Source organism: Pan troglodytes, chromosome 5 (assembly GCF_028858775.2).
Source record: "Pan troglodytes isolate AG18354 chromosome 5, NHGRI_mPanTro3-v2.0_pri, whole genome shotgun sequence".
NCBI lineage: Eukaryota > Metazoa > Chordata > Mammalia > Primates > Hominidae > Pan > Pan troglodytes.
This window is the reverse complement of record NC_072403.2, coordinates 62,529,715-62,546,104: the sequence shown is the minus strand read 5'-3', so window position 1 is coordinate 62,546,104 and position 16,390 is coordinate 62,529,715. Positions and strand designations below refer to the sequence as shown.

Here is a 16,390-nt window from a genome sequence, read left to right as displayed (position 1 = left end):
TGGTAGAATGAGATCGCTAGGAAGTTGGAGGTGAAAGGATTTAAACTCCAAGAGAAAAGGAGGTCATATGGGAGCAAAGTTTGTGGGCAGCAGGACAGAAGGGGGTTCTTACTTATGTAGCTATTTTCTCAATAAAGGAGGAGATGAAATTTGTTTGCTAAACATAAAAACATGAAAGTAGATGTGGTAGGGTAGGTAGTTTTAGACAAGTAGTGAAGAATTTTTATTTTTGGAGATGGAGTTTTACTTTCACCAGGCTGGAGTGTAGTGGCATAGTCATGGCTCACTGCAACCTTGACCTCCTGGGCCCAGGTGATCCTCCCACCTCAGGGGCCCGAGGAAGCTTGGACCGCAGGCACGTGGCACTGTACCCAGCTAATTTTTTTTTTTTTTTTTAATGAGACATAGTCTTCCTATGTTGCCCAGGCTGGTCTTGAACTCCTGGGCTCAAGTGATCCTCTTGCCTTGGCCTCCCAAAGTGTTGGGATTACAGGTGTGAGCCACCACACCCAGCCAAATAGTAAATAACTAAAAGCAATATTGTGAGGGGTGAAAGAGCTGGCCAGTTAGGACACCAAGAAGAATTGCCACATTTCTTTGAGTACCTAGCTGAGGTTGCAGGCCTGGAATTTGTGGTGGCAGGAGTCCACATGGTGGTATGCTTTTCTCTGGTAGACGTTTATAGCTTAGGGTGAAAGCAGAGAAGACATGCAGCTGGACTGATCAGGATTAAGGTTTGGTGGTGGAGTGGTTGCAGAGTAAGGACAAAGATGTGACGGACTTACGGATATTAGCAAGGAAGTGGTGGAAATGATAAATAATATAGTACAAGACAAACAGAGAAGGATGTAAAGATAGAAGGGGCATCTGTACAGGAAGAAAAATAATTTTCTTCAACCCTCGTAAGTTAGCTGGAATGGATGCCTACAACAAAAGACAGATTGATAAGAGAAAGACAGTTTATTAACATGTATGTTTCATACATACATGGAAGAGCCCAGGGAATGAGCAGTTCTCAGAGGCAGCTTTGAATTCCATTTTATATAGTGTCTTCAACAAAGGGCAGTACATTTTTAGAGAAATGACAAGAGAAAAGAAAAAAACTTTGAGTCTCTGGCAGCAGCAATTTGTGGGAAGGGAAAGAAATGGCAGACAAAGGCCCGTTAGTAAAGCTTGTTCATGTAGATAATTTTGGTCCCATCTCCAGGCCCATAACAGTCTAAAGTTATCTTTATTGGTTAATGTTTTTCTCTCTGGTAGAGGGGGACAGGATACCTTTTGTCTTTGTAAATCTGTGTCCTGCTTTTAGGCAAATGGAGAGTAGAGAGCTTTCCTGCATCTGCTGCTACTTAATTGCCTTTAGCTCAACAAGCTTTTATTTTGACATGGCATCTTCTGGTCTCCCACAGCCCACCCTGTCCCCCAAGTATATATGAAATATACATATTATAATAATAAACTACTCTTCGTTTTTCTCTAGTTAATCTATCTTTTGTTACAGGGATCTGTTCCAAATAAGAATTTATGAGAGTTGAAGAAAAAATTATGTTTCTTCCTCTACCGTTCATAGATAGGAAGAAAATTGGGCATGTCAAGGAATGTGAGATGTTGATGAAGCCAGATAATTGGTTTAGCTAGAATTAGCAAAGGAAAGTGCTGGAAGAATAGGAAACTACTTTTAGAAGTTAAATACCTGAGGTAGACTAGTTCTGGTTCAAGATGATGAGATCCAGGATGTAGGTGTATGACTGGCTGAAATGAAGAAACAAAGCACTGATGGTGGGTGCTACGTGGAGATGGCATTTGGGTGTCCAGGCACACAGCCAGGTGCCACATCTTTGAGGGATGCGAGCATCGTGTTTAAGGAGAGGAAGGAGGAGAGCCAGAGAGCAAGACTGGCCTACAATGTAAAAATGATTTTTTTTGTACTTACAGGTAATGATTTGAAAACCACTGGTTTTGCATCAGTGGAGGAGTTAGAATTCACCTGCCCCGCCTGTGGGCCTAGTGGAGTCTGGGACTTGGCTGAATTTTAGTTATTGCCATGGGGGATACTTGGGGTTCAGTAAAAAGATAAAAGCAGTTTAAGGTATTGAAGACATGAGACTTTGTTTACCATGGGGTAGATATTTTTGGAAGTTTGGGAATGGTAGCAAGCTGGGTCAGGAGAGATGAAGCCCAGATCAAATATGGGCAGGAGAGGCTCAGTGACAGGAAGAACTTGAATTTGGGCAGTAGCCAGCAATGACCAGGATGTGAGGCATGAAGGCTTCAAGTTTCTGAAAGGAACTCTGGTATAAAGTATTTTGTTTGTTTTGGTGCTACCTGACAGATTGGTGAAAAGCTTTAGGAAGCAATACTACTGCAGATAATAAAATTATGGTGGGGCTAGGTGCTGTGGTTCATGCCTATAATCCCAGCACTTTGGGAGGCCAATGTGGGAGGATCACTTGAAGCCAGCAGTTCGTGGACAACAAAAAGAGACCCCTGTCTCACAGAAAATTTAAAAGAATTAGCCAGACATAGTGGCACATGGTGGTGGTCCTAGCTGTTTGGGAGGCTGAGGTGGGAGGATCAGTTGAGCCCAGGAGTTTGAGGCTGCAGTGAGCTATGATCTTGCCACTGCACTTCAGCCTAGCAACAGAGTGAGACCCCATCTCAGATAGATGGATGGATAGATGGATGGATGGTAGATAAGTAGTGGTAGGAGAAAAGGGATAGATAGATAAGTAGTGGTGGGAGAAGCTAACATTTGTAGAATTTTCTATGTGGCGGCGCTGTGATAAGCACTTGATATGACTGTTTTTATTTAATCTTTAGAACCACCAAAGGAGGATGTTATTATATTTAAGTTTTTTTAAATTGACAAATACAAATTGCATATATTTATCATGTACAACATCTTATGAAATTCAAGTAATTAACATATACATTACTTCAGTACTTACATTTTTGAGGTGAAAACACTTAAAATCTACTCTTTTAGAAATTTTAAAGAATGCAGTACATCGTTACTGACTATAGTCACTATGTTGTGTAAGAGAAATTTATTCCTCTTAACTGAAATTTTGCATCCTTTGACCGATATCGCCCCAATCACTTCCACCCCAACCACCCCGCAGCCTCTGGTAACCACCGTTCTACTCTCCCCACTTCTATGAGTTCAACTTTTTTAGATTCTACATATAAGTGAGATCATTCAATATTTGTCTTTATGTGCCTGATTTATTTTGCTTAACATTCCCTCCAGTTTCATCCATGTTGTTGTTAATAACTACATTTCCTCCTTTTTTTTTTAAGGCTGATCAGTACTGTATTGTTTGTATATATCACATTTTTAAAATTCATTCTTCAGTTGATGGACACCTAGATTGATTCCTTATCTTGGCCATTGTGAATAATGCTGCATTATACATGGGAGTGTATATCTTTGACATACAGATTTCCCTTGGATATATATCCAAGTAATAATCCCAGTAATGGGATTGCTGGATTATATGGTAGTTCTATTTTTAATTTTTTGGGCACCTCTATACTGTTTTCCATAATGGTTTTACTAACTTACATTCCCACCAACAGTGCAAAAGTTCCCTATTCTCCACATTCTTAACAAAACTTGCTATCAGCTGGGTGCAGTGGCTCACGCCTGTAATCCCAGCACTTTGGGCAGCTGAGGCAGGTAGATCACCTGAGGTCAGGAGTTCAAGACCAGCCTGGCCAATATGGCAAAACCCCGTCTTTACTAAAAATACAAAAAATTACCCAGGTGTCGTGGTGGGCACCTGTAGTGCCAGTTACTCGGGAGGCTAAGGCAGGAGAATGCTTGAACCCAGGAGGTGGAGATTGCAGTGAGCTGAGATTGCCCCACTGCACTCCAGCCTGGGCGACAGAGCGAGACTCCGTCTCAAACAAACAAACAAAAACCACTTGTTATCTTTCCTTTTTTTTGAGACTAGCCATTCTAACAGGTGTGAGGTGATACCTCATTGTGGTTTTAATTTGCATTTCTTCACTGCTTAGTGATATTGATCATTTTTTCATATACCTGTTGGCCATTTGTATGCCTTGTTTTGAGAAATGTCTATTATGATATCCTTTCTTTATTTTAAATTGAATTATTTGTTTATTTATTTATTTATTGAGATGGAGCATTGCTCTCTCACCAGGCTGGAGTGCAGTGGTGCAATCTCAGCTCACTGCAACCTCCGCCTCCTGGGTTCAAGTGATTCCCCTACCTCAGCCTCCCGAGTAGCTGGGATTACAGGCACGTGCCACCATGCCCAGATAATGTTTTGTATTTTAGTAGAGATGGGGTTTCACTATGTTGGCCAGAATGGTCTCGATCTCCTGACCTCATGATCTGCCTGCCTTGGCCTACCAAAGTGCTAGGATTACAGGCGTGAGCCACCACATCCGGCCAAGTTTTTTGTTTTCTTATTACCGAGTTGTTTTAGTTCCTTATATATTTTGGATATTAACTCATTATAAGATGAATGGTTTGCACATATTTTCTCCCATTCTGCAATATGTCTCTTTGTTTATTGTTTCTTTGGCTGTGCAGAAGCTTTTTCATTTGCTGTAATCTCATTTTTCTGTCTTTGCTTTTCTTACTTGTGCTTTTGGAGTCATATCCAAAAAATCATTGCCCAGTCCAAAGTCAAGACACTTTTCCTTACATTTTCTTTAGTAGCTTTATAATATTAGGTCTTACGTGTAAGTCTCTAATCCAGTTTGAGTTGATTTTTGTATATGGTGTGAGATAAGGGTCTAATATCATTCTTCTTTATGTGGATATCCAGTTTTTCAGACATCATTTATTGAAGAGACTGTTCTTTCTCCATTGTGTGTTATTGGCATCTTTGTCAAATATCAATTGACCATAAATGCATGGTTTATTTCTGGGCTCTCTGTTGTTCCACTGGTCTGTCTGTTTTCGTGTCAGTACCATGCTCTTTTTCTTAATATAGATTTGTAGTATATTTTGAAGTCAGGTAGAGTGTGACGCTTCCAGGTTTGTTCATTTTGCTCAAGATTGCTTTGACTATTTGGGGTCTTTTGTGGTTCCATTCAAATTGAAGGATTGTTTCTTCTATTTCTGTGCAAAGTGTCATGAGAATTTTGATAGGGATTGCATTGAATCTGTAGATTGCTTTGGCTAGTATGGACATTTTAACAGTGTTAATTCTTCAAATTCATGAATGAACATGGGATATCTATCCATTTATTCATGACTAATTTCTTTCATCAGTGTTTTCAGTATAAAGGTCTTTTATCTCCTTGGTTAAATTTATTACTAAGTCTTTTTTTTAAGCTATTGTTAATGGGATTGCTTTCTTGATTTCTGTTTTGGATAGGTTGTTGTTATTATGTAAGTTTTAAAGATGAAGAAAGTGAGGCCAGGTGCAGTGGCTCACGCCTGTAATCCCAGCAGTTTGGGAGGCCGAAGCGGGTGAATCACCCGAGGTCAGGAGTTCAAGACCAGCCTGGCCAACATGGTGAAACCCTGTCTCCACTAAAAATACAGAAATTGCCAGATATGTTAGCACATGCCTGTAGTCCCAGCTACTTGGGAGGCTGAGGCAGGAGAATCACTTGAACCCGGGAGGTGGAGGTTGCAGTGAGCCGAGATGGTGCCACTGCACTCCATGCTGAGCGACAGAGTGAGACTCCATCTTAAAAAAAAAAAAAAGAAAGAAAATGGATTTTAGGAGATTATGTGAGTAGTCTGGGTCATTCATTTCATTAACTGTTGGAATTAAGATTTAAACTGAGGCAGCATGAATTGAAACCCTCTCTGATTATCACTACATTGCCTCCGGGTTTTGAAGGGAGGTAGCTTGATTACTTTCTAGAATCTGACCTGAATGTGAAACCATTAACCTGTCATTGGTGGAAGATTCAGGCTGTTCTGCTGAACACACAGATTTCAGATCAGGGATTATGAATGACAACTGAAGACTTAAACAATTTTTAGCATTTAACTTATTTTTTATTTTAATTTTGGTTGCATAGTATCATGAAAAGTCTGATATACTAGTGGCTAATGGTAACAGTATTTTAAAAAATACCTTAAATTGCTATAAGAGGATGATGTTCAGTTTATTGGAAGTAGCAGGAAAAGCTGAAAATGGAGGAGTTAGAATTCACCTGCCCTGCTTGTGGGCCTAGTGGAGTCTGGAACTTGGCTTAATCTTTGATATTTTAAAGCTTGGTTCATAACATTTGAATATGCATTGTAAAATTATATGAATATACCTTTGAATATGCATTTTAAAATTATCGCTTTTTAATAGTGTGTATATGTATAACAGTCTGAAATTGTATTTGTAACAATCTGAAATTCATCTATTGGAAACTTATTTAACAAGAATACATTATTTTCTCTTGACATTTAGGCCATTTTCAGACCTCTAAACTCCTTTAACATCCTTCCTCTGGTAAAACTGTGTAGCACTTGAACCTATTAAGCTGGTACCTTGTAGTTGAACTTTACTGACTTCCCTAGTTAACAGGTAATGCTTTTGTAACTGACTGGCATGGAATTAGCAGAAAACAGTCCCACACAACCCCAGCTATCTACCATTTCTATCTGTCATTATACATACTATCTAGGTGGCTCTTGAATTGTAAGGGTTCCCCAAAACAGTTGATTTTATAATTTTTGAAGGGTTATAGAGACCAAGAGGCTCAACTTTTTCTTTTCTTTTATTTCTTGTTTTTTTTTGTTTTGTTTTGTTTTGTTTTTGATTTTAAGGGCCTCACTCTGTTGTCCAGGCTGGAGCGCAGTGGCGTGATCATGGCTCACTACAGCCTCAACCTCCTCGACTCAAGCGATCTGCCTCAGCTAGTAGCTGGGACTATATGGGCACATGCTATTATGCCAGGCTAATTTTTTTTTTAATAGAGACAGGGTCTCACTATGTTGCCCAGCCTGGTCTTGAACACCTAGGCTCAAGTGATCCTCTCATTTTGGCCTCCCAATGTGCTGGGATTACAAGCGTGAGCCACCGTGCCTGGCCTCAACTTTTTCATTCACAGTTTCCTAGATTAGCTTCTCTGAACCATTGTGATTGTAGATTTTCATTAGTTTAAGGCAGCAAATTTAAAAAACTTATTCTTTTATTCCTCTCTATGGGGAAGAGAGTTAAGAAAATAATAAAGTCAAGGTTTTACTTCTCCCTTTTTCAGAAAGAATAACAATAACTACAACAATAACATAGCTCACCTGTATTGTGCATGTGCGGACTATGGGCCAGGCATTACACTGTGCTAATGTTGTTGAATTCTCACAACACGGTATAATTATCATCATCATTTTACAAGTAAGGGAATGGGCTTAAAGCAGTTAAGTAACTTGAGCATGTAAACGGTAGACATGGGACTTAAACTCTTGGGATGTGCCAGAAAGGTACTGTAGCATAATTTTAGACCAGAGTATCATTGGAACTTGGGCCAAAGAATATTGGTAAATTTTATGCTGTTTTTTGTCACATAAAAAAAAAAAAGAAATTTCTTCTATGTGTACTATATGATGTGTTCATGTGCAGAGTTCTTTTCCATGCTCTGGAGTTTGGCACAGATTCCTGGCAAAGATTATTAAAATTGAGACAGTTTGTTCCGCTTTTAAATCCTGACCATTTGTCAAGCAGAGTGTCTCAGACTATGGCTGAGAGTGAAGCTCCATGGGGCATGGCAGCCTCTGCTGAACACTGGAGAAGGAGTGTGTGAGGCCCCCCGTCATTTCCAACAAGTGAAGTCAGGGGCTGCGAGGCCTGGCAAGGGCTTTCACTGCCACAGCCTTCCTGCCCCGGGTCCCTGGATTGGCTGTGCCTCTGGCTCTGTGGCAGCTGGGAGGAATAAAGGGCTTCCTGTCTGAGCCTGGCACTACCACATGTAACAGGTTTTCTTTGGAGTTTTTTTTTAATTCTCTACTTTCAGTTGCTTGACTCTGCCTATTGTGACCTTCTGTGTTGTGTTTATAGTCTGTTAGTAAAACTTTAGACTGAAAAGGGTCCTAAACGTTATCTGCTTCTGCCTCCTCCTCATTTTATAGATAAGGAAGTTGACTTACAAACATGAAATGAATTATTCAAACCTATGAGACTAGGAACCAGGTCTAGAAGCCTGTCTCATGACTGGTCAAGTGATATTTTCCCTGTTACAGAATGATTTGTTCTTCCTATGCCTTGCTTCCCATCTCTGACTTGCTCATTCTGATTCTGGCATGCAGCCTGTCTTGTTGATCCCTTGGCTTTGCGTCTTGCACTGATTGAGGGAACAGTTGTTGGTGGTGTTAATCTCAGCTTTGGAATTACTGTGTGACCCCTGGTAAAGTCACTTTGTGCCTTAATATAATTATCAGCAGATTAAGTAGGACCCTTATCAAAGAGGTGCTTTTGGGAGAATGTAAATCATGGAAACTTGTGACTTGTTTTATCATTATTCAGTGGAAGAGACTTTTAGAAAACTTCATGAAAACAAAATACAGGAGAAAAAAATCAGTTGATAAAGGTTTCAGGTTGAGCAAGCCAAGCAAGGACTCGTGAGAAAATTAGAACTTCTGGCCAAATTGTTATATAATATAGTTAATAGGAGAGAATACTATTTCTTTCGTTGTTCTTTACACAGAATACCTGTTGGATCAAATTCTGCTCTGCAGGTGGTAGTATAGAGTAATTTATAGGTTTTACCTCTGATCTACTTGAACTTGGAAAACACCTCCTTAAGTTGTATTAACAAATCTGATTAGGAAAGAAGAACGTAGAATTTTCAATACTGTAGAGTTTTGGTTTAGTAAAAAGAGAATAAATGCTTTTAAATTGGACACAAATGAGTTAAATCTGACTTTTTCAATCTGTTGTTAACCTCTTTGAAACTCAGATTTCCTATATGTAAAATGGATAAAATTTATTTATTTCCTATATGTAAAATGGGGAAAATTTATAAGGGAGAGGTATGAGGGCTAAATAAAAATAATTATATAGAATAGCTAATGGTTTGATAACTTTCTACATGTGGCACATTCTCTTAAGTGCTGTACACATGTTATCTCATTCAAATCTCTTAACAATCTCATGAAGCGGGAATTGTTATTATCCTAATCTTAGATTTTGGAAAGTGCTTGGCACATAGTAGGTTCTTAATCTGAGTTAGCTTCCTTCCTTCCTAAAGGTTTAACACTTTCTGTTATATCTAGATATCTGATATCCATGTTACTGGAGAGTCAGAGGATATGTCTGCAAAAGAGAGATTGCTACTCTGGACGCAGCAGGCAACAGAGGGTTATGCTGGAATTCGGTGTGAAAATTTCACTACCTGCTGGAGAGATGGAAAATTATTTAATGCCATCATTCATAAATACAGGTATGGAATTTGTGGATTTTTTCCTTATACAACTGTAAGACACATTTCTTTCATCTCTGAATTTTAAAATTATCTTTTATTATTATAGAAGCAAAAGCATGGCAAAAAATTAGAAAATACAGAAAAATTAAAATAAAAAATTGGCCAGGTGCAGTGGCCCATGCCTGTAATCCCAGGACTTAGGGAAGCCAAAGTGGGTAGATTGCTTGAGCCTGGGAGTTTGAGAACAGCCTTGGCAAAAGGGTAAAACCCTCTCTCTACAAAAAAATACAAAAAATTAGCTTGGCATGGTGGCAAGCACCTGTATTTCCAGCTACTCCGGAGGTCAAGGCTGCGGTGAGCTGTGATCGTGTGACTGCACTGCAGCCTGAGTCACAGGGTGAGACTCTGGCTTAAGAAAATAAAAAAAAAAAATTTAAAAATCACGTTTCCACTACTTAGAGGCCATGATTCTGAATTGTAGCGTACACACACACACACACACACACACACACACACACACACACACACGGGCACTCGCACACACAGCTGTAATATGTCTTCGGATGTTGGCAGTAACTTCGCAGATAGCAGACTTTGATTTTGCCTCTAAAGAACTGCTGAGTTTGAAGGTTAGAGTTTAGTTTGGACTTGTAGCCCACAAGTTTCCAGTTCATATCTCCTAGTCTAATTACTCTAGTGAGTGGGCTTAACAATTGCCAGTTTTGGGGTGGTAAATAGTTTCCTGGTGAGCATTATTAACAGCTAAATCCACGCTAATACTTACATAGCACTTACTAAGTGCCAGACACTGTTCTAAGCAGTTTACATATATTAATTCATTTTCTCCTCACAACGTCCCTATTGTCATCCCAGTAAACAGACAGAAACTGAGACCCAGTAAATACTTGGCTTGCAGTCATACAGCCAGCGAGTGGCAGACTTGGAACTCAAACCTAGGCAATCTGGCTCTTGAGTTCATGTTCTTATTGCCTTATAAGAAGCTAAATCCCCAGAAAGTATTTATTGAAAATTATATATTACTTTTTCTTTTTTTTTTTTTTTTTGAGATGAAGTCTTGCACTATCACCCAGGCTAGAGTGCAGTGGCATGATCTCAGCTCACTGCAGCCTCCACCTCCCAGGTTCAAGTGATTCTCCTGCCTCAGCCTCCTGAGAAGCTGGGACTACAGGCATATGCCACCACACCCGGCTAATTTTTGTATTTTTAGTAGAGATGGGGTTTCACCATTTTGGCCAGGCTAGTCTTGAACTCCTGACCTCAGGTGATCCCCTCACCTTGGCCTCCCAAAGTGCTAGGATTACAGGCTGAAAACTATATATTTCTTTACCTCAGTTTTTTTTTTTTGTTTTGTTTTTACAAATATTATGTCAGGTTGTTGAATAACTTGCTATATTTCTAAAGCTATGAAGTCATTAAATTATAAACTATATATAAACTATAAAGTCATTAAACTAACCAATTTATTTGATTACAATAAAAATAATTATATAGGATAGTTAATGGTTTGATTACTTTCTCGTTCTCTTAAATGCTATACTCGTGTTCTCTCATTCAAATCTCCTGACAATCTCATAAAGCAGGAATTGTTATTATCCAGCTTTTACAGATAAGGAACCTTAGGTTTACCAAGTTTATACTGCTAATAAGTTAGAGAATTAAGACTCAAAACCAGCTCTGTTTGATTTGACATCCCGTTCTCTTCCTCTCTTTCCTCTTTCTTCCTTCCTTTCACTTCTCTTTTCTCTCCCCTTTTCTTTCTCCCTTTTTATTTCGGAAATTTCAACGTCTAAAAACTGTAATGAATCCTCCACATATACACACTCAGGAGCCCCTATTTTTATTTTATTTAATTAATTAATTAATTAATTTTTTGAGACGGAGTTTTGTTCTTGTTGCCCCGGCTAGAGTGCAATGGCATGATCTCAGCTCACTGCAACCTCTGCCTCCCAGGTTCAAGCGATTCTCCTGCCTCAGCCTCTCAAGTAGCTGGGATTACAGGTGCCTGCCACCACTCCCGGCTAATTTTTTTAAATTTTTTTAATTTATTTTTAGTAGAGACAGGATTTCACCATGTCGGCCAGGCTGGTCTTGAACTCCTTACTTCAGGTGATCCACCTACCTCAGCCTCCCAATGTGCTAGGATTACAGGCATGAGCCACCGTGCCTGGCCACGTGAGCCACCATGCCTGGCCCCTATTTTAAAATACTATAATTGTATCCTTCCTTTGTGGAACAACATTTAAATAGAGGTGGGTGTAGGTTGCTGAATCGAAAAGAAAAACCAGGATCAACTTGCCTACACTTGTTTAAAGCACCAGATCTTCTTGAGTGAAGGTTTAGTGGCTGTAGACACAGCCATCATCATATTACACTTTCCAGGTGACTTAGAATGAGAGGCCATGAGAAGGCTGTGCAGCTGGACACATTCTATACTTGGAATGATAGAATCTTTGTGGCCTTTGAATTAAAATATTTTAATTGTGATACCCAAAGTATTTGTAACAGTGCATCTTTGAGGGTGTGTTCTGCTCTCTCCTTTGAAGTTTTTTAGGCAGAAGCAAAATATGGGATCCAGCTAGTCTTCTAAAATAACCTACTTTTGGCAGGGAGGATGAGGCTGGAGGATTGCTTGAGGCCAGCAGTTTGAGACCAACCTGGACAATATAGCAAGACCCCATCTCTAAAAAAATAAAATACATTAGAAAAACCCCTACTTTTAAAAACAATGGCCTCTGGACATTGTCTCTGTGGTACTCATGAATAATTATAAGTACAAATTGGTGTATGTGTGTGTGTGTATATATATATATAAAATATATATAAAAATATATAAATATAAATATATAAAATATATATAATATATAAATATATAATATATATATAAAATATATATGTATATAATGCATTTTTCTCCTAAGTACTTAAATATTTCATTTTGTGTGTCAGAGATCCTAAAGTTTCCTACAAAAGCTTGATGTCATACAGCTCTTACTGCTTTAGGTGAGAATTTGAGTCTTTGAATTAGTTATTTGTTTTGAACTTTTATTTTGGCAGAAATACCTTTTTAGAACAATGTTTAGCTTTAACTTAGGACTTTGGTTTTCCTAGTTTGCTTTATTTTCCTTTGTTAAGGTTCATGGTTAAAATACCATATATCAGGTTTAAATGCTTACAAGATTTTTTTGTTGCTGAAATTCTGTTGTTGTCCTGTGGCTTATAAAATATTATTGTGGTTTCTTTCACTAGAAGAAACCTTTCATCTGTAGAACTTCGTTTTTAGTTGAAGTCATTGAGCCTTTCTTTACTTGAAAAGAAAATTAAGTACTTTTCTTCCAGCATATGAAAAAATTAAATGAAGAGAGTTGAATTGTGTGTATTTCTCACTGTTGAATGCCTTGATTTATTCTAAAAGAAAAAAGAGACAAAATTATAAACAATCAAAATATCACCATGAGCAAATTTTTTGATATTGGACAATAATGATCACATTTAGAGAGTAATGTCTTGGCTGGGTGCCCTGGCTCACGCCTATAATCCCAGCACTTTGGGAAGCTGAGGCAGGAGGATTGCTGGAGCTCAGGAGTTGGAGACCAGCCTGGGCAGCACACCAAGACCCCATCTCTACAGAAAATTTAAAAATTAGCCAGGCATGGTGGCATACACCTGTAGAGATTTTAGAATTAGAATTTAGAATTTTCTTTGGAGTTTTTTTTTTTAAATTCTCTACTTTCAGTTGCTTGACTCTGCCTATTGTGACCTCTGACTTCTGTGTTGTATTTGTAGTCTGTTAGTACAGCTTTAGACTAAAAAGGGTCCTAAACGTTACCTGCTTCTGCCTCCACCTCATTTTCTTCTTGGGAGTCTGAGGTGGGTGGATAGCTTGAGTCCAGGAGGTCGAGGCTGCAGTGAGTTGTGACTGTGTCACTGCACTCCAGGGTAGGTGACAGAGCAAGACCCTGTCTCAAAAAAAAAAAAAAAAAAAAGAGTAGTTTTTTACTTAATAATTGTTTTTACTTGATAATTATTCCCATAAGTTTTGTGCTGTATTTGGATTTGTTGTGGAAAATGTCCATTTTATTGGGCTTTATTTTTTGTATCTAGATCAAACATTTATATGGATTTTACTTGGCTTTGTCAATAAAAATTATCTGAGGTGGCACAGTGGGTTTGGTTTCTGTTGGTTGCTGTAGTGGATGAAAAGAGAGATGTGGTTATCCCTATGTAGCAAATTTGCATACTCAAGATAGAATAGGAAATTTTTCTCCAGAGATTAGAAGGAAAATATATTTTTTACTTAAAAGCAAACCAGTATTATATGTGATAGGTGACTTAGTAAGATTTTTGGTGCGTATCTTCTAAAGATTTAGAAATATTGATCTGAAATAGGAACAGAGCAATAGCGTCCTTCACATTTTGTATTAATATAAATTATACTGTTATAAGTTATTAATCAAATATATTAATTTGGATTGTCCAGCACATTTTTATTAATGTTTCCATGTAGAATATGACTCTTGAAAATAAAAAGAATGTTTGTTAGCCCCATAAAGAGTATTTGTTTTACTAACAATTCAGTATCCTAAAATTTTCCATAGAAAATATAATTTTCTAATTGTCATGTTTCTTGAGAGAATTAATATGTGAAATAACAATGAAAAGAAATTTTTATAATAAGTGTAATTTATAGATGTTACAGAATAAAAATGATCCATGAAGTTAAAAAGTAAGTAACAGTCACAAAGTAGTTACCTAAGAAATAGATGTATAATGTTGGCCATGTGGCAGTTTCTGTCCTAGCTGTTTTTTAATGTGTTAGCTTTTAAAATTACCACAATCCTGTGAAATAGATTGTGACTCCATTTTTAAAACAATTTCAACTTTTATTTTAGATTCTAGGGGTATATGTGCAGGTTTGTTACTTGGGTATATTACATGATGCTGAGGTTTAGGGTACAACTGGTCCTGTCACCCACGTAGTGAGCATCACACCTAATAAGTAGTTTTCAGCCCTTGCCCCCACCCCATAGTAGTCCTCAGTGTCTGGTTGTTGCCGTCTTTATGGCATGACTTCATTTTTATCAATAAAGAAACGGAGGCTCAAAGAGTAACTCATATTTTTGACATCACATACCTTTTACATAACGGAGGTGGTTGCTCCGAATTCTCATCTTCATATACTTCCATGTAACTACTTACATAATTTCCTTTAGGCAAACTAGATTTAAAGAAATGGAACTGTTGATCAGAACAACTGTGATAGCGCATTCTTGAAGCTCAATGATATTTTCAGCAAAGATATATGAAAATTATCGATGAACCTGAGAAATGACTAAATGAATAGTACCATATACAACTGACAACTAAAGTCTTTGGCCCTTGTAAGAAATTAATGAGGGTTTAATTTAGTTGTTTAACTAATTAGTTACCAAAATTGTTTAACCTTAATTAATGAGGGTTTAATGAAGTTGTTTAACTTAGAGTTAGCCTTAGAGTTTAACTTGGAATTAGCTACCTATGAAAATAGCATCAGCCACAACTCATAACAACATAAGGAAAATTATGGATAATAAAAGAACTTAAGATTTTTAGAATGAGTAAGAGCAAAATCACAGCGAAATTAAGCAGTTTTAGTATGTCACATTATCCTAAAGAGGATGAAGAGCCTGGATTATGTAATGGGGTAGTAAGAATGACAAAGTTATATGATTTAGTGGAAGAGATTGCAAGGGATAGTTCTATAGCTTCTATTTAAATAGGTCACTGATAAATACATTATGTCTTTCTATTAAATCTGTGTTAGGAAATTCTGTTCATAATTCCTTCTAGGAATTTCTGTGTGTTATGTTCAGTTTTCAGTGGAAAAGTTTCAAATAATAAAAATACTACATACCTATACTAGTTTCTGCTTGTTCTGTTTGTATACTTTAACTTTATTTTAGAATATAATACAACCTTTTTGCTAAAAACCACAACTGGTAAGAGATCTTGGGTAAATAAGCCTTACTATTGCCCCTAACCTTACCTTAATTTTCAATCAAAAGACTAACAAAGAATACTGATTTGATGAACTTAGATCAAAAGGTTGTCACAAAAACATCTGGTGTGTAAGGAGATTAAAAGCAAGAGAGGATAAAGTAGAATTAACCAAGAGCCAATAGGCAAGGGATCCTAGGAGTATCCTTTAAACACTAGTGGATTAATAAGTCACCAAGAGTTAGGGTTGATATAGAGGAGTGAAATCCCAGACAGTAGTGCTTGTTCCTCAGAGGTAGGTGTTATAAGCAGAGGGTTCAGCTCTCCTCTTATTTAAGGGTTTGCCGAGGCATCACAGTAAAATTGACTTGTTTCTTTTTGAGAGAGGTAAAGCTCTGACTTCCAGCTTGAAATTTAGCCTCTGACTTGTCTGGCTTCTCTCATTCTCTCCAAGTAGATATCTGCCCTAGAACATTAATGAAAGCCAAATTCCAAAACAGCAGTGCCTAACATTGCTCTGTGTGCAAACAAGTCTGCCTGAGCAGGCATGAACATGAATATGTACCTGAAGGCCAGAGAGAACAGTGCAGAATGTGCAGGAGGCTTTGCAAATCTGAGGTGGCTGTATGGAAAGACACTAAGTATGTCAAGACTAAAACTAGAGGTGTGTGTGTTTGAAGAGATTATTTCTGCTTACTAGTTTCTGCCTATCTTATGCTTGTTTTAAATTTATCTCATTCATTTATTTAAATTGCCTTTAAAAAATAAAAATAAAAAAGCTAAACATAGATAAATAAATAATTTTCCTTTTAATGCCCCTGGCAGTCTTTTCATAGGTTTGTTTTAAATATGTTAGCCAATTAAGACTCAAAATTTTGGGAATAGGTTGTATGCAGGAGCAAAGCAGTCAAATGTTTTCTAATTAAGCAGCCAGGAACTTTTCACTTGTCTGAGTATGTAGTTGGATAGCAATTATTTTGTCCATTGTTTGCATTTTGAATGAGAATATAATAGGGCCATCATATTTCATTATATTAAAGTTTAAAGATGC

General features: G+C 37.7%; 1 protein-coding gene across 33 annotated transcripts in view; it reads left to right on the top strand.

The window, feature by feature from the left end:
- Positions 1–16,390, top strand: part of DST (dystonin) — a 497,218-nt gene that overhangs the window by 275,525 nt on the left and 205,303 nt on the right. For all 33 annotated transcript variants that reach the window (XM_016955718.3, XM_063812480.1, XM_016955699.4 and 30 more), the window contains one exon: positions 9,197–9,363. In XM_016955718.3, the coding sequence (XP_016811207.2) occupies positions 9,197–9,363 (167 nt within the window). The remainder of the gene's footprint in view (positions 1–9,196; positions 9,364–16,390) is intronic.